This window comes from Anthonomus grandis, chromosome 3, assembly GCF_022605725.1.
Source record: "Anthonomus grandis grandis chromosome 3, icAntGran1.3, whole genome shotgun sequence".
NCBI classification, from domain to species: Eukaryota; Metazoa; Arthropoda; class Insecta; order Coleoptera; family Curculionidae; genus Anthonomus; species Anthonomus grandis.
The window spans coordinates 36,234,099-36,259,764 of NC_065548.1; the positions used below are offsets into that span (position 1 = coordinate 36,234,099).

Consider the following 25,666-nt stretch of genomic DNA (forward strand, 5'->3'; position numbering starts at 1 on the left):
GACTGTGAAGTGCCCATTTTACCTTGCTGATTTTCGGTTTTTCACTTTTTAGGCCCTTACTTTTTAAAACGTAAACGTTACTTTTTAAACTAAAAGTTAATTTTTTTTTGTCTGGCAGGGTCGCCATGTGAAATAAGACGTCCCTTGTTGCTGCTATCAATCACATTTTATTAATACCCAATTATATTACATATATTGTTTAATTCACTTCCTAATTAATTATTCAGCAAAATACATAATGTCATTGGACTGGTATATTATAATACATGGAATAATACCTAATGCTTACTAAACTATTTAAGGTTAATGTACCCATGGTAACAATACAACATATTATTTAGATTGCACCATTTCCTATAACTAGAATATAATATAATTTGCTTATAAAATATTTTGAAGGTTATTGATCCTTTACAATGCCTTGAATAACAATATTTTCGGGAAAACGTTCCTTAAAGTTTTCTGCACTCTTTTTGGTCTTTAAAAACAGAAATTCCTGCGCCTGTATCTATGACTAACTTGTATTTTTTTGAAGCGTCGTGAATGTAGTACAGGTTTTTGAAGCTGACTGTGTAAATTGCTGAAAGAAAGCTTTCTTCGGGATTGTGTTTCGATAAAGGGTTGTTGATTAGTAAGGTTTGAATTTCCGCTGCAACTGCACGACATTTTGTTTCGTTTGGGTTTGATGGGGTGGATTGGGCATTTTGGTTTTGTTGAGTCATGAAATTGTAAGTATACTGTATTTTCAATTGGTTGAACTGCTTGTTCAATCGGGTAATCAATGCGAGTTAAAAACTCGTCATAACTTTGATCATGAAAATTATTGTAACTATTATCAGAATAATAGTCGTAGTTTTCAAAACTCATAAGGGTTATTGGTCGTCGTAATTATTTTCATACAATAAGCTGTCTTCCGTTGAATTACCGAAGGGCGAAATTGATTTTGTTGGTGTTGACTGAAATTATTAGGTCTCTATTTGCGTAAAACGGCCTTTGAAAAATTTGCTTACATTTTGATTTGAAATGGAATTTACTAGACCGTTGGGTCTGGGTACTTGTACTCTGCAATCATTTGAAATGTGACCATTTCGACCACATCTAAAACATTTTATTATGTTGGAGCTGTGGTTTTCTTAAGGGTAGGTTAGGTCTAGATTGCTGCACGGGCCTATTCTGTCTTTGATTTTCGAAATATGATAATTGTAATTCTCTTCTTATTCGCGTTTGTGCTTCAAGTAAACTAGTTGGATTACCAGCATGAACTAAGTGACCAATACGTGGATCTAGGCCTGTTAGTAAAGTGTTTTAGGCCTGTTAGTGAAGAAGTGCATTTTTGAGTTTAATTTTTTTGTTCTGCTAAAGAATACTACCCGTTTGCTAGTTTTTTAAATCTTGTATTAGCGATGAAAGATCTCTGCTACCGCCGAAATGTAGATTTAAGAGCTTTTTAATCTCTAAGTAAGAAAATACATTTCTTGAGCTCACCAATTGTACCGCTCTACCTTTCAGTTTATTTTTTATGCGAATCACTAAAAGATCCATATTATAGGCACAATCACAAGAATGTACATAAAAATATTCCATCACCATCAAACTCTGGAATAATTGAAAAAATTTCAGATAACCGATATGGTTCCATAAGTTCTGGTGGGGCTTGCGCTTGTGCATTATTATTTGAGCGTTAGTTTTGTTCCGTGTTAGAACTAGATCTGTGTGATTTTGAAGCTTCATTTGTAGTCGACATTTTTGTTTAGAAAAGGTACACAAATATAACGAAAGTCAGGGAAGGGAGTTTAGAAAATCGAAGAATTTGTAAAGGTTAAAAAAAATCAGAAATAAAGAAAATAAATACCAAAACAAAATAAAAACGAATGATTCAATGTTTTACTTAGACAAGAATCGTTTTAAGCATTGTCTTGTTCTCTACTTGTTGGATACCAGAAACTTCACTAGGTGTTCCTTCCGTACCCTTGTTGCTGACTGAGGACGCTGCTGGTGTGCCTTGGGGCGGTTTCTTAGGGTGCTACTTGGTTCTTTCTACTAGTTGATATCACACGCGAATTAGGCAAGTCCTTGTTTTCGCGGCGTATAACTAATCCGTTCCGACTGCGCTAATGTTAGGATTTGTGTATAGAAAATCCCCTTTTTAAAAACAATTTTATTTTAAAGTTACAAATTCAAACCGACATACTAAGGTGCTTAATTAATACTCTCTTTATGCTAAAATTATAGAGGATATTTATATTAAAATAGTAGCTGCTGTCTGGGCAAAGATAAGGTGTTTGTTGGTTTCCTCTTGAGACCAAAAGGTGTGGGAATGCAACGCTGCATATTCCTGGAACTGCATTTGTGGTAAACAAGGCGTGGGATTTTCTGAGTAATATGAGAACTGATACTAAAAGGATAATATGGTTGGGTTGATAATTCCCCGAATTGTGTTTTGAATACAGAAAGATTTGTTGAAAATGCGTTACTTTTGTCTGCTACAAATATTTCTCAAACTTCGGCTGATGACCATGAAGATAAGACTGCGACTTTATTTGAAAAATGGTTCTCTAATCAGCAAATATTCCTCCAAATTCAGTAATAAAAATTAAGAACATTTCCGTACCCGACAAAATCCCATTAAAAAAGGAGTTCTTAAATTAAATATAATTAAAGGTTATAACTTAAAAAATGAGAATGGTATTGACAATATTGCCAAAAGTAATAGACATACTTTTAACCTTGCCTCGATATTATTGTATCTTTAATCCGTTTGACTTAGTTTGGGGTACATTAAAAAGCACCTATTATATTCTGAAGAATATAATAGGTGAATTTTTAGACAACATTGTATTTTTAATTTCCGGTCCGGAAAATAATCTCTATCTTAAAAACACTTGTTTCCCAACCTAAAATATTAGGCAACGTTAAAACCATAAGGTTTAAAATAATACAATTTAATAATAGCAATTCTAAATCTGTTAAAACAAAAACAACAGATTTAAAATTGATAAAAATTCAATCAGATCAAGGCAGTCAAAGTTAATTTTCTTAGTAAAACCATTCTTATTAGAAAAAACTGATTCATAAATATTAAGACTGTTTTATATTATCCAGCCGCTTTATTTTAACAACGGCACACCTTATACAGAGTGTCCTTTTAATATCACAGTACTCGATGGGTGCTAAATCTTGAAATGGAAAAAATCTTTAATAGGGGGAATGTTAATTGAGTTGAAGGAGCTACTTTTTAAAATTGTTTGGTTGATACAAGGTGTTCCAAAAAATCGTGGTACATAATTTAATTTTTTTTATGGAACCACCCATATTTTTTTTTCTAAATGGAGGGTCTGTAACTGCTAACCGGAGTCTCATTCGGCTCTCTCTTTAACTCTAAAACTATTTTGCCCTAAAATGCGATGTTGCCACGTTAATAACAATTTAAAATGTAAATATTTACCACCGACGTGTTTTATTGTTTTGAAAAATCTATATAGAGTCCTTGGCTAAGTTCATTTTATCTTTTGAAATTCCAGAATGTTTTTTTTTTACGGAATGATGAAAATTTTTAGTCAAATAATGATTTTTTCAATCCATTTTTGCGCTATTTTTTTAAATCGAACAACCTGTATCTCGTAACGCATTTTGATAAAGCATTCTTTGATCTTTAGTTTGAAACAAGTTTACCTTTATCTCTAACCGTTTTCTCAAAATTTGTTCAGGAAGAATGGCACATTTCTGCATAGGCATTACAAACATTTATTTATATTTGGGAATGTTTATTTAAGGCAATTTTTCCAATTACCGTCTCCAAGAACTTTTCAAGGTATACTCTCCAATATACCTTTCAATTGTGGACAAATCAAACCAATTTTCAAACACCTTAAATTGTAGCAGTGATGTACAATACCTCAATGTTTTATTAAGCGCCCGGAGTGGAAAATTCAGATTTCATCACGTTTGGATTATTTATTAAGATTTTTAATAGAAGCCGAAGGCACTTTATAATAGAAATTTATAAAAATTACACATAACATAAATTTTCTCTAATTTAGAGTTTTATTAGTTATTTTATTAGTCATTAAATAGTTAACACTGATAGATACTTTATACATATAAACCAAAAAGAAAAACACGAATCGATTTAAAACAGTATTATATTCCATCCCTAATCCTAAAGCAAAAACTGTACATTAAAAAAATACTGTCTAATACATCATTATCAACTCTTAACGTGTTACTATACAGATTCCTTTTTTAATAACTTACGATGTAAAAATCATTTTTCCTTAATGCCTAATTATTGAATGTACTTCAGCTACAAAAATTATTTAGACCTAAAAGTTTACGAGAGGCCATTTCACACTTTGTGCGAAACCTCCCTTTGGTTGACACATTTAAAGCGGTTCCTAATCTCTAGTTCAACAAATCTTAACATATTAGTGTAAAAATGTCACTGAAGTACACTGTGTCCCATTTTTGTTGTAGTTTCAGGGCATCTCGGTTATTTTCAAAGACAGAACTTTGCGGTTTTCGCAACCTTTTTTGTCCTTGTGCCACTTGTTAGACCTTTAATAATGCTGTAAACACATTTAAGCTAACTCATATTGCCTCTAAGATACACGTGCCATTATCTGAATCTTTCATTTTGTGAACAGTACATAGGTGAGAAAAAAGGCTGGGAAAGGAAAAATATTTATAAGACACGATAAAACTTTGCATAAATCTCGGAGCAAGAAAAGAAAAATTGACTATTTCCCTGAATGCTGAATAAAATCTAACTAAAACTCGTCCTTCCCTGCCGTTAACGCACGCACAGTGCCGCGAACAATGGATGAAAATTTAAAAAAATCAACACTTCTTTTTCTGCATATTTTGGATACAATATTGGAGCTTCGATGGCAGCTCGAATCATAGCCAATATAAACAAAAATTCAGCGATGTTTCAAATAATGATGAAAATTTGTTTCTAATTAATCTAAAAATTTCCGAAAATACCAGTAAGGATTTATGGGTTAATCCTCGCATTTCGTCTTATGGTTATTAGTGGACTACGTTGTACCGGGTGTACAACTAAGAGAGGTCGCCGGCCATATCTGAGTACTCATTGCACAGCGTAGGGAAAATTTTTTTCCTGATAAAAGCGGCAAAGAGAAATTGCTGGAAATTATTTACAAGTTCGTACGATGACCGCAAGGGGCGTAATACAAGATTGAAATAGAAAAAGTTGGTTTTATTGAAAATATTCAAAGTAAATCCTAGAAAAAAATGCTGCCATTAAAAAGTATTATAAATTCTAAACATTTTTTATTTCAAACTTGTATAGAAACTGGTGCAAACCGCAACTCGATATCTGATTTTATTCCGAAATTATAAATTAAAATGTTTTTGAACAATGAAATCTGTCGCCGCGCTGGCATTATTGCATCACATAGTCAATAGTAAGCTTTGGAAACAAATGAATTCGGACGAGGCATCATTTAGCAGTGATGGTGGTGTAAACCTGCATAATCTGCATTATTGGGCAGAACAAAATCCCTGTTGGATTTGCGAGACTCAACACCAAGGCAGATGGACTATGGCAAATGTGTGGTGCGGAATTATTGGCGGAAAAATTATTGGTTCTTCATTTTTCAATCAAACACTTTCTGGTAATATGTATTTGATTTATTTGCAAAATGATCTCCCGGGGTTACTGGAAGATGTTGATTTGGAAACAAGAGGGCAAATAATTTTCCAACATGATGGTTGCCCTGCACATTTTGCAGTTCAAGTTCGTCAATACTTAACCAGGCAGTATCGTTTGTGAATAGGAAGTATTTTTCCTTGACCTGCTCGATCCCCAGATCTGACTATTCTAGATTTTTATTTGTGGGGAAGGATTAAAGATTTAGTTTTTGTCACCCCACCCAAAACCCAAAACGACATGCAGGACCAAATAGGCAATGCAATAAATTCCTTACCCACAGCAGAAATCAGAAACAGCGGTTCTGTCAACGACGCAACGACCTCGACTGTGTATTGAAAATGAAGGAAAACAGTTTGAGCATCTAAGACACTATTAAAAATATAAAACAATTTATTACAAAAATTTGAGTTCTGGAGTTTTATTTTTATTGTTCAAAAACATTTTAATTAATATTTTCGGAATAAATTAAGATATCGAGTTGCGGTTTCCGCCAGTTTTTATGTTTTTTTATGCTCTTTTAGCCTAAGTAAAAAAAATATATCGTTGTATTTAATATTTGCCAGAAAATCGCTGAAAAAGACCAAAATAACACAAACCGCCCTCTAGCGCTCAACAAAACAACTAAGTCGGCTAAGTAATTATATCACATAAAAGCCTGATAATTATTCTTAAAAACAAAAGTAAGCTCGTTAAAATTGGTTAGGCCAATCAAAAGTTATCAAAAATTTTAGATATAAATATTCAACCCTTCCCCCACCTATTACTTGACAGATTAAAAAAAAGTTTGAAATAAAAAATGTTTAGAATTTATCATACTTTAAAATGGCATCATTCTTCTCTAGGATTCTCACTTCAAATGTTTATGTTTTTGTTGTTGCTTGTCTACGTTAAGCTATACCGAAATTACCAATAAAAATAGAAAGCTACCGCTTTGGTTCGTCAACTTTACATCGCCCTATTCAAGTTTTGAAATGTTTGTTACATATTAGGCATAAATTATTGGTAAAAAAAAATCTTAGCTTACAGGAACTGAAAATAATTACTTAGCAGAAACTAATACAAAAATCATTTAAACTGAATTTAAGACAAAAATTAGTCTAATAGTTTACAAATCAAAGTTGAAATACGGCTCTAAAAATACCTTAAAGCTCTTTTTCAAAAATTATGAGGTAGGCTCAGAATATAAAACTGGTATATATTAAATTTCCTTTTTTTAAAGTTGTTTTTAGTTGTTCGAAACAAATTAAGTTAAAAACTAAATGACACAAAAAATGTATATTCATAATACAGTACTGTTGGTATTATATGCCAAATATAGTGCATAAAGTTTTAGAAGACGGATATAAAATTATCAGATAATTTTCTTTTTTAATTTTACGGCTTTCGAAAGATGCTTCGAAAGCTTGTCATAAAGAGGTAAGAAAGAGTTGACTGTGTTACGCCTAAGAATGCTACAGAAAGGAAACAAAACAAGGAATTAATTAAAACAACAAGGTTTAACTAACAACAAGGAAAGAACAAGGTTTAATTAAAAGTTTGATAATTATTTCAGAACCCTTTATCGCCCATTTAAAAAAATATTTTATGAAAAAAAAAATTTGATAGTGAGAAGGACCAAAAGTATCAGGTATATTGTAAATTTAGAATTACTTCGATCGTGGTAGAATTTACAGTAATTTTAATATTTTTGTTCCCTTTTGTACTTCACTTACAAATATCCAATAGTTCTTCAGGTATAAAAAACTGTTCTTTTGTATAAATAGTGTTTATATTGTCGATATTATTATTTTCTAAAATTTTATCCAGTGAGCTTTGAAATTACTAAAACTTGACAAAATAGTATAGTAAAGGCCAATAATGCACACAAACAAAAAATTATGCTAATAATAGTGTTTAGCATGAAGATAATAAGATCCTGCTGCTTTGCATCAAGATAATAAGATCCTGCTATTGGCTAAAAGGCTTGCGCTTTGGGACAAGGTCATTAAGACCTGATAGTTGAAATGACGAGCTATTTGCAACACCATATGATGCAAGTAGTATTTTTATCATATGGGCCGAAAGGTAAAATTCTAGAACGCATTTCGGCCGTGTGAACTTTTGAATAAACTATCATATAATTGTATGCGTCAGCAAGAATGTTTATTTTAATCTTTTTAGACTTCAAAGCAAAAATGCTCGAGATAACGATGTTTTTATTGTATATATGGGGGCGGGCGACGCGACGGATTCATCAGACCAGTTTTGTTGTAGATACTCATTCGGCTGAAATCGTAGCAGAAATGATAAAAAAATGGAAGAATTAATATTGGTATAGAGCCTCTTCTACTAGCCCTACGCCAATGGATTTTAAGTAAAATTATCTAGGGCAACGGTGTACAAAATGAAATATGGGGCAATCTGCAATCCTTAATAAATGCCGTTATGCTACTCCATATTGTGTGACAAAATTTTATTTTCTTTTAGTAGTCTAGAAATGTAGACGTTTCAGAGTTAACTTATCAATTAACGGTAAAAAATTGTTTTGAAACACCAGTTTAATAATAATAAAAAAGCAGCCGGAAAAGTTGGCTTGGAAGAAAAAATTCTAACACTTCTTCGAGGAAGCCTAAAGCAAAATCCTTAGCGAGGTTGACACTTTTGACAGACCTCAAGTTCTCGAATTTTTTAAAACATAAGAAGAAGTTGTTGAACACGAAAACATAAACCCAATGAGAATTTATAACTCAAATGACTCTGGGTAGCCAATGGTACAATGCCCTTAGAAAGTCTTCGCCACAACAGGACAGAAAAAACAAATTGGCACTATTACAAGCAGTAAAAGGAGAATCTCATGTGACAGTAGCGTGTCTGTCTTCGAATAATCAACAAGTAAATGGAAATGTGAAATGTTGCATAAAAAAAGAACGGCATAGATGATCCGCCGAAGGCTAAAAAAAGTGAAGATTCGGCGTTCAAATTCTTGACCAAAAATAATTTAAAAAAAAAACATTTTTAGGCCATTCGAGTCCTCTTAAAAACTTTGGCTGTGCACCGAGTAGAATTTATCTGTTTGAACTTAAACCCATATTATCAAGTTGGGTAAAATCGAATTTAAAAAAAAAGTATTTAAAAAACAAAACTGTAGAAGCAAAATCTTTAAAATCAGATTGGTTATTAATTGTATTTAAAATATTTTTTTTAAGCAGCAAATACTACAATCACTTTATTGTCAAAATCTAAAATATTCTGTAGAAGTTTTTTTGTATTGAAAGCATAGCAAAAACATTAAGTCTATCCTGAGCTATCATACTTCTTAAAAAACATTTAATTCTTTTTAGAGTTAAAAAATATCTTTCACCCTCATCAGGTATTATTGGAGTAGTATAAATAGTTTCTGAAATATTTTTTTTTTTTTACTACACATATCAGCACAACATATATTCATCCTGGAGGGATATAATTTTTGCATATCATTTCTACCATATCTAACCTTAAGTTCAAACTTTAATGTTCCACTATTAATATATGGATAAGGGCTATTGCGCTACTTGTCTCATTAAAAAGTAAACATATCTAAAAAAGAAACATATCTAAATGTCCCGTAAATTGGAATTTTTAAAATTAATCAAAATATCGCATTATTCTTTTAAAATTAGTTTGTTAACTTCAGGCAATTTAATACGTTGTCATTTATGTATTTCTTCATTATTTTCGTTCTTACCTTGCTCAAATAATAATTAATTCATTTTGTGATTTCGAGTTTCCTGTATGTGTTTTTCAAAATTTATTAGTTCTTTATGGATATACATATACTTGGCATTTTTTTCCTGAACTTGATTAAAAAATATTTCTACTTGGTGTATTACATGATAAAGGGCTGCTAATAGGAAGTTTAAATCACCTGAATTTAAATTACGTATATGTTCATTTATCGATGACATTATTTTACCATCTTTACTTTCTTGTATATTTTTTTCCAAACATTCAGCATACTATAATATCGTTGTTTTTGCAAATCTAGCGTAGGACGACCTAACTTTTTTTTTCTTCAAAGGTCGGCGGCACTTAGAGAGCGCAGCAAATGCATAAGGGTGTCCATTGTCATGGCAACTACAGATAACGAAAAAAGTTTAGCTACTACCAACTTCCAGTCATGATTTTACTCTTGCGGATTCACGGATGCGGCTGCCGCAATTATGATGGTCGGGATGTAACAGAATGGATCGAAACGAAGCCGTAAAAAACCTACGCATATGAGTTTGGAGATATGTTTACGTTATGTACGGAACAGAACATAACGTAAAAGCTTGTCTAGCTCTAGCTTTTCATGTTCCGTTTCGTTAAGTAGAACTATTCTGTGAGTAAACTCTGGAAACTTTCGCTGGGAAGCAGCTGCGCGTGTAGCGAAACGAAGGACCTAGGCCTTATCTAACCTACCTAGCCTAATCAGCTATTCAACGTTGGCATCGTGTTGTATTTATGTTTGCAAAAAGAAGTTTATTTGTAGCGTGTTTTTTGGTAATATGAAGAGCAATTCAGGCGTCATTAACAAGGTCAAATTGATTGAATATGTGAGGGATCATTAAGAATTGTATAACAAGAAACATCTGGGATTCAAAAACACCGCAGTTAAACAAATAAGTTGGAATCAAATAGGGTTAAGTCTGAGAGGTACCCACGAACTTAATAAATATATCTAGACTGCCAATTCAATGAAAAGTAAATGACCACTACTAGGGGGTCGCCATTTTGCGTGATTGTGTCCTTTCGATGTTAATCACTCTCACAAATTTTAGTTGTGCCAACAAAACAATTTGGGAAATAAAACAATTAAGGTTTTTGAGAGGTTATGTTTACAAAAATACAAAATAGAAAGTTACCTATAGGTAAGAATTTAAGATAGTTGGGTTAAATCTGTGATTTTTTTTGTACTTATTTAAGAATTTCTCTAAAATTTATGAAAAAAAGTGATCCTTACTTGAAATGAGACAAAGTTTCAATCAACTTGGAATAGATGCATGCACTTTAAAATATTTGTTTTATTATTCTGATAATCTTGAATCTTATAAATCTAAACTTAAACTTGAATCTTATAAATCCCAATACTACGAAAATGATGATCTTCATCTAAATTTTTGCTTGTATTTACTTAACAAATTCATTTAAAAACACTTTTATTTTCTTTCTTTTTTTACTATTACGAGTTTTACTTTCCTTCCGTGTACAGCGTGTTTACACATTAATAGGTACAACCATCTACAAGAATCAAAATATAGATGATTTTAGGGTTTGTAAAAAGTAAAAATATATTATTTTATCATAAACAACACAGACAGACAATTACAATAAGACAGAAATTCTCAATTGAGAAACAGTAAACCAAATACTTTCAAATAAAGATGGTGATACATTATTCACGTATTAAATAAGGAGGAAGATACATCACCTGTTCCATACGATATACCCAAGCGTCGTTTACAAATCGCCAAAAACTAGGCAATCCGCTATACACACACGTCAAACGTCAGCGTCGTCAACTTGATTACCGTTATTTTAATATATTTTTTGTTGGCAACACTAAAAATATTCAGAGTGACCAACATCAAAAGGACACAACCACTATAAAAATGGTGACCCCCAGGCGTGGTCATTTTTAGGCATCGTGGCCATATGCATTAGCGGTCCAGGTATATTTATTAAGTTCATGGAGGTACCTTGTAAATATTGTTTTAAATGTCATACCCCACATACATAAGTACATATTTATCATAAATCAAGTTCGTTAACCATTACGATGCGTACAAGATTTTATGTTTCGTTCCGTTCCGGTTCCTTCCGATCATCGTAATTCCGGCATAAGGCTTCGATGAGAGGTTAATTATGTAGATTACGAGGGGAGTTTAATAGTTTAACCTGTTTATTTTTATTCTTAGTGAATTTAACATTTTTTATTTTATTAAGAAAAATAGGTGCGGGCGCCCCTGTGCCCCCTGGCAGTAACTGCCACTGATCTATGGCCTACCAGTGCTGATTTTCGCCAAAAAAAATCTTAGGCAAGAATTAGGGGATCATATTTCTCAAGGAACATTGTTCTTAGGTCAAGAGTCTGGATAGATGACAGACTCAATTTTTCTAAAATATTTGGAGTATTACCAAAAACACATTAAGGCAAACGAATAGCACTGCTTTGATTTGTCTACCGCCACACTGCACTCACCGCATTCAATCCTTGGATGTGTCATTCTCTGAAGCGCTGAACAGATATTATGGCTAAGAAATCAGTGAGTGGTAAAAAACTATCCAGGTAGCCCAATGGTCATTCAATTTCAAATTGGTTCTTTATTTAATGAAGCCTATCGCAAAGCCACATCAATACAAAATGCTCTGAATGGATTTGTCAAACCTGGAATAGTTCCATTTAACCTGGAAATGTTCCTGAATTATATGTACGAAGATTCAGAAACCACTAATTTGCCACAATAAAAGCTCTGCACCGGGAACCAGTACTGAAAATATTAATTCCGATTCCACAGCTATTCCAAGTCAATATGATTCTGACACACAAACCAACAACAGAGGACAGACTACTTTGCACTCACTCCGTTTGACTAAGCCCATCTCCAGTTGATCATTTTTTATGTGGACAAGGGAAAAGAAAACCAATAAAACGCCAAGATAAGCGTATACTAAGTTCAATCCCAAAAGAAGCAAAAAAGAAAAAAAAAAACCCACCCGGGTGGTCAAAATAAAATTATTTTAGTAGTATTTAATCACAAAATAAGTATTATTTTTCTTTTGTCCTAGTTTGGCTTCTATGAAAGTAGAATAGTTCGTTTATATGTTACAGTAGTAGTTTTCATAATAAAAAACCGGATTTTTCTTCATTTTTCAAGAAGTATGTCATTTTGTATGTCCTTTCCCTACACAAAGCAGTTTTTACCTCTTTTCCATCTTATACAAGGTGCAAGCTATGAGAGCGACATAAAATATCAAGTTTTTTGTTTCCACCCTGTATGTTGGAGGCAAAAGGACTGAGCTTATTTATTTGCGGCATTATTAGTTTCACAAAACAGTGGCACAAATCCACAAAAACCGTAAAGATCTATCTTAAAAAATGCCCGACATACTTTGCAATTGCACCCAAATTGGAGCACAGTATACATTCTAAAATCACTTTAAGCCTGGTTTGTGTAACAATCAGGTTTAAGCCGTTAGTAATCATAATAATTGTTTGGGTGGATTCTTACTCTTAAAACAATTAAAATATAAAAAGAGTACATGTTTAAAGAAAGATTACGGTAGGCATAAAAAATACCTTTCAGATGTTTTTCTATATAAAATAAGTTTTTATAATAGACCTAAAAGAATTTTAGATCTTTAATTGGGGCAAGTTTTAACTGTATTATTACCAACATTGTATATAGACTTATATGAAATGGTTTATCCTAAGAAGAGCGTATTATTTTTCTAGAAAACTATTTATTTAAAATAGCTTCGGCTTAAAATAAAATACTGTAAGTTTTCTTTTAATGAACACAATCTGGCCTATTTTACCAAAAAGCTTTCTATAAGCCCTAGAAATTGAATTTTTTGTTATATGATTTAGTTCATTAGAGAATACTGTAGAGTGCCCTCAAAGTTATTTAATGCAGTGGACTAATTCGTTTTCATGATCGAATTTACCAAATTTATTTTAATCGAAAAGAATCACGAATTTATTATTTTTTATGCCTTTTAACTGTACCTTTCTTTAAAAACGTTATAATAATGCAGAGGTGTAAACTAAAAATTAAAAAACTTTAACATTGTAACGTTTGCGAGCAACTTTTTGTCAATAAATTAAATAAAGCAAACCTTAATATACCGTTATCTAAAAATTCAACTCTAGTATTTTTGTTAATTGTGGGACAATGTTCCGTTTAGTATAAAGTTGACAGAAAATAACTCACACATATTTTTTTTAAACCATTTGTTTCAAAGCGTTTTTATTTTCCAAGCAAAACATTTTCTTGCTTCGAAAATAATGTCAAAAGATTTGTACGTGTGTAATCTTGACGAAATAAATTTTATCAGTACAAAAAAAAGATGAGGCATTTTAACTTTTAGTTCATCGTCCTCCTCAGTTGCATGCACAAAGTATTTACAATATTTTTTTGATTACCATACTTACATATATGTATAGAAAAAGTCCTTTTCGTTAAGTCACGAGTGCCAAATAAAGCAGCACAACTAAAATCAATAAAAATACAAATATAAATAATTTTCTTGATAATAATAATTATTAATATTGATTGGCACCGATGATGGATAGGACTAGCACTGATTGACGTCGGGGGGCGTCGGTAGGAACTCGTCGGCCCTCTTGTGATCGCTTAACGCTTTAACGGTGTACTGATCTTGTGGTAATTCTGATTTACGACGGACCAATGGTTTGTCGCGGTTGTTACGGTTTTTCTTCGCCTAAAAAATTCACACGATACATTTTTTGGATTGATATTAGGGAAAAAATTCGAAAGTCGATAAATAGCCATTTCAAGCGGAGATATACTGGCCCGCAAAATTAAACGAAACGAACAATGAAAATTTGGTTCAAATTCAATCCTTAATAATTTTTTCAGTATTGCGCCGATTTTGATAATGTTTTGCCGAGTTGTAGGCCGTTTTATTGTTATAATATTTTCATATCGAAGCTACAAAAATTTCTAACTGATTTGTTGTTATAAGAGGGTTAATAAAAAGTTGAATTTTACTCTAAACTTTTCAACACCCTGTGAAAAAAAATCACAACAGAATAATGATTGCTTTTGCTGCATTTTCAAGCCCTATCTTTTCTTAATAACTTGCTAAGCAATACGTTTAAAAACGATGACATATTAATGTCGCTTGATATATTAAGGAGTGATTAAAAGAACTTATGGTGCCTTAGCCATTTATAGAACATTTTATTTTGATGCATGATAATGCTGGACCGCACATAGCACAAATAACAAGAGAAAATTTAATCGACGTTAAACGTCATGTATTTGGCTGGCCGCCAAGAAGTCCAGACCTCAACCCTATTGAGCACTTATATACTGGAAATAAGAGGCAGAACTACGGCGAGTTTTAAAATTTGGCTACGTTAGAAGAAGCACTGATCAACGAGTGGTACCCAATACCCCAAGATGCTATTGCTTCTTTAATTGAATCTATGCCTGAAAGAATCAGAGTTGTTATTCAAACTCGTGGGGAAAATACCCGATTTTAGAACAAATTAATGAATTTTAATACTGCCGTTATCCATTTTTTTTGTTGCTAATACAGCATTTATTGCATTGTTTTCTTTAAGCCAGTGTTTTTCTTTAAGAATACAGATATCGAAATAAATCAAAAAACAAGTTGTTAAAAGAAGATAGGGCTTGAACATGCAGCAAAAAGAATCATTATTCGGTTGTGAATTTTTTTCACAGGGTGTTTAAAAGTTTAGAGTAAAATTCGACGTCTTACTTATTAATCCCTGTATAATAGCAAATCCGTTGAAAATTTTTGTTTTTTCAATATAAAAAAATTATGACAATAAAACGTCCTAAAATTCACAAAAAAAAGATCAAAAACGATGCAATACTGAAAGTTATTAAAAATTGAATTTGAATCAAATTTTCGTTGTCCGGTTAATTTTGCGGGCCAGTGTAGATAAGACTTCGCGAACCGCAAGGCTGTCCTGTTTTTGCAAACCAGGGCTTTACCCACAAGAGCAAAACTCGTAGTCTTTTTAAAAAGAAAAAAAAATAGATTACCTAATTCTAAAATGAAATTTACGAAACATTTTTAAAGAAATTAAAAATACAGGGTATACTCTTAATATAGCGGTGCTCGGTTGCGGCTAAATCTTAAAACGGAAAAAACCTTTAATAGGGGGAATGTTAATTGAGTTAGAGGGGCTACATTTTAAAATTAGTTTGGTTTATACAAGGGGTCCCAAAAAATCGTGGTGTGTAATTTGATTTTTTTATATGGTACCGCCTATATTTTTTTCCCGAAATAAGAGTCTCGTTTGACTCTCTCTTTAATCCTAAAACTGTTTTGCCCTAAAAAGCAATGTTGCCTATTTATTAACAATTTACAGAAATTTTCAAGAAAATCTATGTATCACTTAAATTTTAATATTTACCATCGGCCTTTTTTGTCTTTTTAAAAAATCTATGTTGAGTCCTTAACTAAATTCATTTTATCTTTCGAAATTCCAAAATTTATTTTGTTTTATATGGGGTGATCAAAATCGTTACTCAAATAATGATATTTTCAATTCAATTTTGCGCTATTTTTTTAAAATATAAATGTATCTAGTAACGGGTTTTGATAGAGTATTCTTTTATCTTTAATTTGATACAATAACAAGTTTGCCTTTATCACTAAACGTTTCCTCAAAATTTGTTCTTAAAGGAAGAATTACACGTTTTTTCATAGGCATTAGAGTGGAAAACAATTAATAAATATTTTATGGAAGTAAATTTGTGTCAAAATGAATTACTCTTAACGAGAATTAGTAAATATGATTTACGTTATCGCTGAATAACTTGGAAACTGATTTTTGGCTTTAAGAGTCTGTTAAAAAAAATTTCCTAATAACCGACATTCTGATGAAAAAGTATTAAAGAAATTAAAAAAGAATGATTCGAGCGTACTGGTAGCGTAGAGTACAAAAAACTAAACTAATACGAAAATAGTATTAAATGAATAAAAACAATTGGCAATGAATGTTGGTTATAGAAACACCGGAAATTAGTGTAAGATAATAATATTATTACTCTAATATAAAAAAAATGTGAGTTTAAGAAAATAATAAAAAATCAACACTAATTTAGGATAAGAATCACGAATTAACCAAATCAAAAGAGCAGGAAAAAAAGTAGAAAAACAACAAAAATAAAAAAATAGTAAATAAATGTATTTAAAAAAAGAACTAAATAATTTAGCCCCACCACATGACCATATGTGGTGACTCAAAATAAGTGCCAGTTAGTCATGGTGAATATCAGCAATAGTATTAAAGTTTTGACACATAAAGTGAATAGGACTCAGGTACAGAATGTTGAACTTGGCTATGTCCAAGTTAAAAGCTGGACACTGTCTAGATCCTGGTATATGAAAGCAAATCCTTTGCAAAAAGAATGGTCAGTCAATTTTATGCAATTAAATGCAAGTAAATTAAACAAGAATTTCACCGAATGCATTTCTCTCCTCTTTACAAGTAACCGTTCAGTATATCTAGAGAGCAGCAGGTTATGGTCAAAACCCCTTGGAGGATAGACTCATCATCCTTAAATGCCAAACATTTAAGTAATCGCCGTTAGTCTGATTCCAATAGGTGAATGTGCTGGTTGTAAATGGGAGACGAAATGATGGAGCTGTAGTCCAGCCTGGATCTAACAAATGCATAGTAGAGAGTTTCAGAAAGCATGTCAAGTTGCTGGCCACTTGGAAACATTAAGGTTAAGCATATACAAAGTGCACCAATGGTGTACAGTATTGATGTTCTCTTGCAGTTGACCACAATCAGCTATAGAGTCAACCCTATAGAAAAGCTTTAGGTCATCAGCTGAGAGAGGGCAATTAAATAGGACTTAAGGAGCTTTATCAAGAGACCGGAGAATCCAAACTGGCGCTCAAGCTTATTTAACAGGATGAAGTGGTCAATCTAGTGAAAAGCCTTTTGAAAGTCTGTGTTCACACACAAACTGAGAAAAGGATGCTAGGTTTGTAATACATGATGGACCAGAAACAAAGCCATGTTGTTCGTTGGACAGATATTGGGAAAAATACCAGTATTAAGGATCAGATTAAAAATGTGGAGCAGAGGGTCTGTAAGTGCAACAGAGCAGTCCTTAGCTAAAAAACTAGGAATTGAATCTGGGCCAGAGGTCATTTTGCTTTTGAGACACTTGCTTGCCGTTATAATGTCAATAGCCGCGAGCGCGATGATCGCTGGGAAGTGACTTCGTATATACACTACTGAAATAATCTCCAAAAGCTGACACAATGCTGTCAGGCGTATTGTATGATTGGTTAGAAAGCTTCATTGATCCGGGGATTTGAGACTGATTACGTTTGCTTCGAATAAAAGACCAACATTCACTAGGATCGGAGGCTATTTTCTCTATACTATGGATGTACATTTTGTAGGCTTGTGCAATTAGAAATTTAATTGTCTTGCGCAGAGATCTAAATATCTGTAGATGATGATTAGACTTGGAAATCCTTAAAATCATGAGATGCTCTTTCCTTTTAATATATACGAGTATTACGAATAAGATCCCCCGAAAACCAGGGAGGGAAACGTCTTTTACGTTTTACCTTGAAGGGTACCGCTCTACAGAAAGTAACAATATAACAAAAAAAAATATCACATGCAGAGTTGACGTTTTGCTGCACCGTGACAGGCGACCAATCAGTATCTAGCAGCAGCTGATACAATAGCGGAATGTTAGCCTTCCTAAAATTAAATTCCTTTAATTCAGCTTTATTAAGGGGTAGGTTATTGAGAGAGGTAAGGTATGCATGGAATTCAAATGACAAAGAAGTATGGTAGGTGTCCTCCGGGACAAGAGATGCACCGCTGTTAAGTATAGAGATATTAAAGCTTGCAAAGATTAAATCCAAACAGCGAAGATTGTTATTTACCACGTTCTTGAATTGCTTATAGTTAGGAAATTAAAAAAATTACTTAGAAGTTGACGTTTACTATTGGAAGATACCGAGTGTTATACATTGATAATCACACGTTCACAATAGATTGCGTTAACCATGGAAAACCAATAACATGGATAATAACATGAATAACCATGGCTTTGATAAAGCATTCTAATTGCACGAAGTCGATAGGAGGAGGAATGTACAGTACAAAAATATACAATATGAAATGATTAAATTTTACTCTACATCCTACCAGGTCAATTTCCGGTATTTCTTGGCTGATCGCAGAGAGGTCGAGGGATTCCAAGGAGAAGTGGTTCATAATCCCCAATGGAACGATGATGCAGCAACAAGGTCAGTTCTTCTGTCAGAACGGTACATTACGTATAAGTTGGGAAGGAGTTCACCATCAAGTATTTCATTTTGAAGCAAAGTCTCTATGATGGAGATAATATTATAGCCAGAAGTAGACGTAGCACTAAAGAGAGTATTGGTCTTGGAGCGCACGCCGCGGGTATTCTGGTAATAGCAGGTAACTACATTTTTTAAGGAGTGGGAGGTGGTGAGGGGGGGGGTTGCCCTTGGTTTTTTTGCCGCTATTAAGGGAATACCATTGCTATACTTGACGAAGAGGTGATCCTCACCACGGTCCCTGCACAGCCTTAGTTCATCCTTGACTTTATTAAGGTGTTCCAACTGAGCTGGGGTAAGGTCAGTCTCAATGTATATCTTTCTTCCTGACAACTTGAAAAGAACAACCAGAAAACGGGATTTTTTTAAAATTTGTGGTCTTCACTGATGACCGCCAAACACAGATGGAGTATCAGTGTTTGGCGGTGAAATAGTACATGACTTTGTTAATGGCCCATACTTTTTGAAAACCTTGTAACAAAAGTTTTTCTAAATTTCTTAAGAATGGATTTTCCACGCTTGACCCGACTTTGTGAGTCATCAGATATATCTACAGTTGGATGTGCAAGCTCACTTTAGTGCAAATGCCAGGGAACATCACACACCAAATTGGTAATAGATGGATGGAAGGTTAGGTTAAATGTTAAAATTTTAACTTTTGTATACCTATTGTTACTACCTTCAATAATAGTGGACTTTAATTAATAACACAATTTAAAGATATGGACTGTATTTTGATTACACATCGAAAGAAACATGAAATTTTAAGAAATACAAAATGACGCCATCTCACACATGTTTGAGCTTGGTGATACGCGAAACCCTCGCCTTTCATCGATCCTACTGGACTGACTCGACAATCGACTGGTCCTTGTCCTTATACTCCTATGAACGCAAGCGCGCTGAGATGCGCGATGCGACCGACGCCTGCAATGTGTTTATATATATCGGTGGACCGGTTAGTCTTTAACACGTATTTATTAAAATTTATACTGGATAGGTCCCACTGGACAGCCTCCTAGGTCACCGGATTTAACGCCTCTGGATTTCTTCTTGTGGAGAAGTGTTAAATCCGAAGTTTATCGTATTGCACCCATAACTAGGGACGATATGGTGGAGCGCAGAGTCTTTTAGACGTATTACGTCTGCTGCGCTTCGTGCAGGTAAAAGATCTTTTGCACGTAGGGTTGGTTTGTCTTTGGAGCAAAACAGTAGACATTTTGAGGAATTTTTGTGATAGAATTTTTTTTACTATGTTTTTAATTAATGTTGGCAATGTTTTTTGGGGATAGTTAATGTAACTGAACTTGATGGGAGTTATATTTATTTTTCTTGTGACATTTTCCTATAGACGATTTCTGTATTTGTAAGTCCTTACTTATTTGGCTTACTCTAATTTTCTGATTTTGTAAGACCAGCTTGGTGAATGCCCTGATATTTTTGTTCTAGTTTGTTTTTGGTACCCTACGCTTCCAGTCCTCTAAACATTCTCAAGTAAAAATAAAGTATTCGATTTATTCGTTCTTTGCTAGTTTTTTTTTCAATAAAGGCTGTTTAATAAGTGGATATAATAAGATTTAAATAGTCCCCAGGTGTAATATATCCCAGGTTAAAACAAACAAATTATTATCATCTGAGCAGCGTTTTGTATATTGTCTTTATTATATTTGAAAAAGATACTGATATCATTGCAAATTTGAAATGCTTTAGAAATGCAGTAATTTCTGAAAAGGTTTATGGACATTAGCATGTTTACTCGCTATTTTTGTGCTACGGAAAGTATAAACAATGTTTATCGGACATGACGTTGAGAGATTGATGTGAAGAAAATCGGGACAAATGTTTTATTTGTGCAGATATCGAAGTTTACAGGATAAATCCCAGAGCCTTGGACGTTGCTCGGACCATTATTGTTTTAAAAAAGGAAAAGTAAGTTATTCTAATTTACCACAAATTTAAATAATGGAGAAAATTAGTCATAAAAACTATCAGACTTCATTGCAATATTGGCAATCACAAAGATGTGCCTGAAGACCGAGGAGAGAAAACGGATTTGATCAATGCCGGGTGGGTCTGAGAGGCGATATCGACCTTAAGATTGAAGAAGACGGGATTTTTCCTAATTAAATAATATATCGCCCAATATTTATGTCAGATATAAGGTAACAATTAAGTTTATTGTAATCTAAGTACCGCCGCATGTAACTGCCAATGAATTAAAAAAAGTCTTCTACCAGTATAACTGTATGTTAGATTTAATTTTTCAAAACTGTAGGTACTTGCTATTGGGAATGGATTTTCTTTGATACTATATGATCAAATTATTAATAACGACTGCTAGAAGTTATTATATCAAATATTTGCACCTGATTTTGAAGAGTATTGGCCATATTTATTGCAAGATTTTAACTTTGAGCATCATTCTAAAATGAGCAAACTTGAAAAATATCTGACTATGTTTTTTTTATTGCCGAGCGAGTAAGGAATTTATTGGCGTCAAAAAAAGTCCGGTTTGTGATGATACGTCAAAAATGTTATCTATCAATATTCTGGACCTGGACAAAATTATTGCAAGATTTACAAAGGCTTATATTTTTGTTATTTATTATCAAAATATTCACGTTGTTGTACACAGTGAGAGTGTCCACTAAGTAAACTTTAAAATGACTCGTAGAAAAACGGTGGCAGTTAAATTCCGTAATAGGGTAATTGAATTTTATAAGCAGGGTGTCAAAGGGTTGAATCATTTCAGTGTTTTTGTGAATTGTTACGATAGTAAAAAAATGTGCCGTTTCCCGTTTGTGCCGCACCATGGGAAAAAGGCGATTTAAGCTGATCTTTTGACAAGTAAATACCGATATTGTCATAGCATCATATCAACCGTCGTCATAAACGTAGAATAATAAAAACTTATTAAGAAATTTATAATGAATATAAAATATTTAATTTCCATAAAAATGCTTTTTATTAGATAAGTACCTTTACTCTCTCTAATGAAGTACATTAAAAAAACGCATAAAGAGTTCATAAACGGTCATATTTTTTATAATTTAAAGCATAACCTATTAATAATAAATATTTATCATGTAAATTTTTTTTGACGACGTCAATGGTAAAGATTATACTTGTATCGGTGGAATCAACAATGCGCTCGGGCGGCGTTGCGATGTTGTTGCCTTTTTCTTTAGTTTACGTTATCTACATTCATTTAATTTTAAATGTTGCCTGCTTTATGGAGTATCTTATCATATTTTATGAAAAAAAGAGCTTCATATTTTATTGAAGAGGAATAATATTGTTTTGCGCCTGTCAAAACAACTTTTTAAGATATTATAATGTGTTTTTTTTGGGCCACTTCTTGGCATCATTGCATCAGAGATGTTGCAAGCAAACAAACTGCCCATAGTTCCATGGCAATGCTAATTCTAGCCTTTCAATTTTCTAAGAAATAATTAAAATTTTAGAAAATTACTAATTCATAGCCCCATCTAAAATCAAGGGTATTTTAGAGGAATCAAGAGGCATCAAAGTCATTGGCCGTATTATACGAAAAAAATTATTTAAAAGAGGTCCAAGATCTTACAAAGATTTAAAGAAACAGGTTATCGTCTTCAGTTTGCCCTAAACCACATATCCTGGACCTTTAAACACTGAAAAAAGGTATTTTTGTCTAGGTTGCTTGTTAGGTGAGAGTATAGTTTGTGCAATATTAATTGTTCTATTTAGTAATTACTCTTCAATGAAATGAGAAATATTTTTAATTTTATTTAAAGAAAGAGAAATCTTTTTAATTATTATTAGGAAATGTAAAGATTTAGCCATTTATCAGGTACTTTTATTTCTTCAATAAAAAGCTTCTAAGCAAATTAGTAGTTTGCTAATAATGTTTTTGTAAACAGGTGCCTGCTTTATTGCCGACTTTGTATACAAGTGAATGTATATATATTTTATAGATTTTAAGGAAATGTGACCTCAAACAATCTATAAAATTGTTAAGTTTTTTGTATGTTTTGTTGTATTTTTTATTTTTATATATTTGTATTTTTTGTTTTTTCTTTGTATATATTTGTTTGTATGATTTATTTAATATGATTTATATAATAGCTTTGTCGACAAAATTTTAAATTTTATGATAATAAAGCATTGATTGATTGATTGATTTAATGCATTAACCTCCTATTTGTAATATTACTTATTTGTAAAATTGCCAGTACGGTATTGTGAGAAACGCTCTTTTATATTAGACCAAGCTCGTTTAAAACTACTAATTAACAACATTTAAATAAGAACAGATTTTATCTTCCCCCACCCTTTTATTTTGGCAGATAGTTCTAGTCACAAATAACGTCGAGCAATTTCACATGGCATCGATCATTCAGATACATCCAAGAGCCGTTCTTAGTGGAACACTCAGTATTTGGAACATTTTTCGGGTATGACAGTGATTAGACGCTTATCGGGGACATTTTGACCACTTCATCGCCTAATAGTTTTGTTCATTTTTTAATTGATATTACCAACTATTTTTCAAGTGCTAGTATTAAATATTTAGTAAGAGAAATGCTGATTTCAGTTTTTGTTTATAAAGTTCTCAAACTTTACGTTGAAGTATGTAATTTCCAAAACTTATAGCAAATAGATTCAACTCGAAATAAACAAATCGAGCAGCTCAATGTGTGTAATTCATGTATTTTAAGGATACCTAAAACCTGTATAACATACAAATTAGCTGCATCGCATCTAATTCATCTACTTTTGTTACTTTAATCTGTCTAGAAACAAAGCAGACTAATGACTGCAAACAAGCGATACATTACCTCTAGCGCTTCTTGCTCTAAATTTTCTAAATTAAGGTCGGTGGCGTCATCACCTTCCGGACTGGTTATCACATTGTTCGCGTCTCCAGAGGGTAAGGATTTCGCTAAGGTGTAGACCTTATCCCAGACCTCTTTCCTCTGCAGCTGCTTTTCGTTTTCCCTGCAATTAATAATAATACCCTTTATTAGAAAAAATACTCAATATTCTTTCATTATAACATGTTAAATAATATCTAAATGATCAAAATCGAAAAATCGTCGAAACTCGACTCAACGAAATTCAGTCTGTGTAAAAAGATGCATTTAATATTGTTCCATTTCGATCTCTCTGATAGGAATGTTTCGTCCCATTTTTGGCTGGAAACTTGGCTTTTTTTAATACGATCTACAATATTGACTGGAGTTGGGTTGACTGTTGGGTTGAAAAATGTTTGTGTAAATGAGATATTTAATAAATTTGTGTTGTTGCTGAGTGAGGCCTATTTGAATCCCAATCCTGAAAAATCCTATCAAGTTCGATCGAACCAGAGTAATATTATCTTTCCCCTTAATAATGATCTGAAAAAGATAAGAGAACAACTTTTCAAATCTTTTTTTAAACCTTTGTAGGTGGCACTCGTGCAAGGTTAAACTAGCTCTAAATAAGTTTGGAGCAGACTACATGGTCGCACTTTAGAGTGCTAGGGATCATTCTAAAAACCAACTAATAAAAGCTGTAAGTAATCCTGCCAAACGTACGTGAAAAATAATACATTAAAACAGACTAAATACAAAATCAACTATAATTGAAAACTCTATTATTTCTTTAGACAGTTTTAACAACTTTTTTTTTAAATAAGGCCATAGAATAACCAGACAAATAGAAAAATACTCCAATGCATTGTAAATGGCACCTATTTGGACACCCAACTCGATCAGCTGGGACGGTAGTTGGGCGGCCAAGGAATTTCGCTCGCGATGCGAGCTTCTGAGGTGCCAAGTTTCTTTTCTAGCGTGTTGATCTTGATTTGTCTGGTTATTCTATGATCATATTGAGTTGGGCGGCTCGACGGCTCACCGGCCGGTCTTGTGTGATTATTTTGTTTTTGGCATAGCTTGCATATAATAATATTGTCATGTGATAAAGCCCGCAATTTTTTTCGTAAACATTGGTCTAAGGGGAGTAGTTTACTTTTTTTAGCGTTGTTAATTTTTGAAACAAAACAAAAATGTCTAGTCTTACGCGTTTTACGGGTGGCGATAAATGTTATTATTTAAATTGCGATAACCTTAGGCGGAAATGCAGTTTGAAAATGTTTAAGTTTCCCATTAAAAGACCAAATATTTGTCACGATTGGGTTTTTAACTGTGGTAAGTTCATCAAAACAAACTTATTAGTTTCCTAGATTTTTGTTTTCGTTTTTTGCTTTTATAAATTCGCTAATATTGATAATTTTTTAACTGATGGTAAATTGTTTTTGAGGTTAGAAAATGTTAATTAGGCAATCCAGGGACCTGTTCAATAATTATGGTCACAGATTTAACCAGAGAATTCTCTGGTTAATATTGATAATTTTTAACTGATGGTAAATTGTTTTTGAGGTTAGAAAATGTTAATTAGGGAATCCAGGGACCTGTTCAATAATTATGGTCACAGATTTAACCATAGAATTCTCAAAACCACAACTTCAAACAACAGCACACTACTTGATTTGGAACTAATATATATAATTTATCAGGCCATACTTTATTTGAAAGGCCCTTATAATATACATAGGTATGTCTTTATGTTGCCGTTTACATTTTTTCCCAAAAAAAAGGTTATTACTAATTAAAAAAAGTTTTTACACCTGGCCCAAATGACGCAATAAGTTAAATGTTATTGTAGTTGGTTACTGGTTAGTGAAAAAAAGTGGTTGCTTTTTGTTAGATATTTTATTTAGGGTTAATCCCCTATATAATTTATTTTTTATCATTAGGAATTATTATTATTTTTAAGAACTTCCATAAAGTCGGATACCACCCCAATGGCAGGGGGTAAAAGAAAAAACAGCATAATTTTCATTAAAAAGTTGTACTCTTCAATAACTAATTTGACGTGTCTTAACGATTTTTTAAAAAATCTTCAGCT

General features: G+C 32.6%; 1 protein-coding gene across 3 annotated transcripts in view; it reads right to left on the bottom strand.

Moving 5' to 3' along the window:
- Nucleotides 1-4,124: 4,124 nt before the first annotated feature.
- Nucleotides 4,125-25,666, bottom strand: part of LOC126734468 (serine/threonine-protein phosphatase 2A 56 kDa regulatory subunit gamma isoform-like) — a 129,957-nt gene continuing 108,415 nt past the window's right edge. For all 3 annotated transcript variants that reach the window (XM_050438112.1, XM_050438113.1, XM_050438111.1), the window contains 2 exons: nucleotides 23,557-23,716; nucleotides 4,125-14,116 (listed from right to left, as the gene is read on the bottom strand). In XM_050438112.1, coding sequence (XP_050294069.1) covers nucleotides 13,970-14,116; nucleotides 23,557-23,716 — 307 coding nt within the window. In that variant the 3' untranslated portion in view covers nucleotides 4,125-13,969. The remainder of the gene's footprint in view (nucleotides 14,117-23,556; nucleotides 23,717-25,666) is intronic.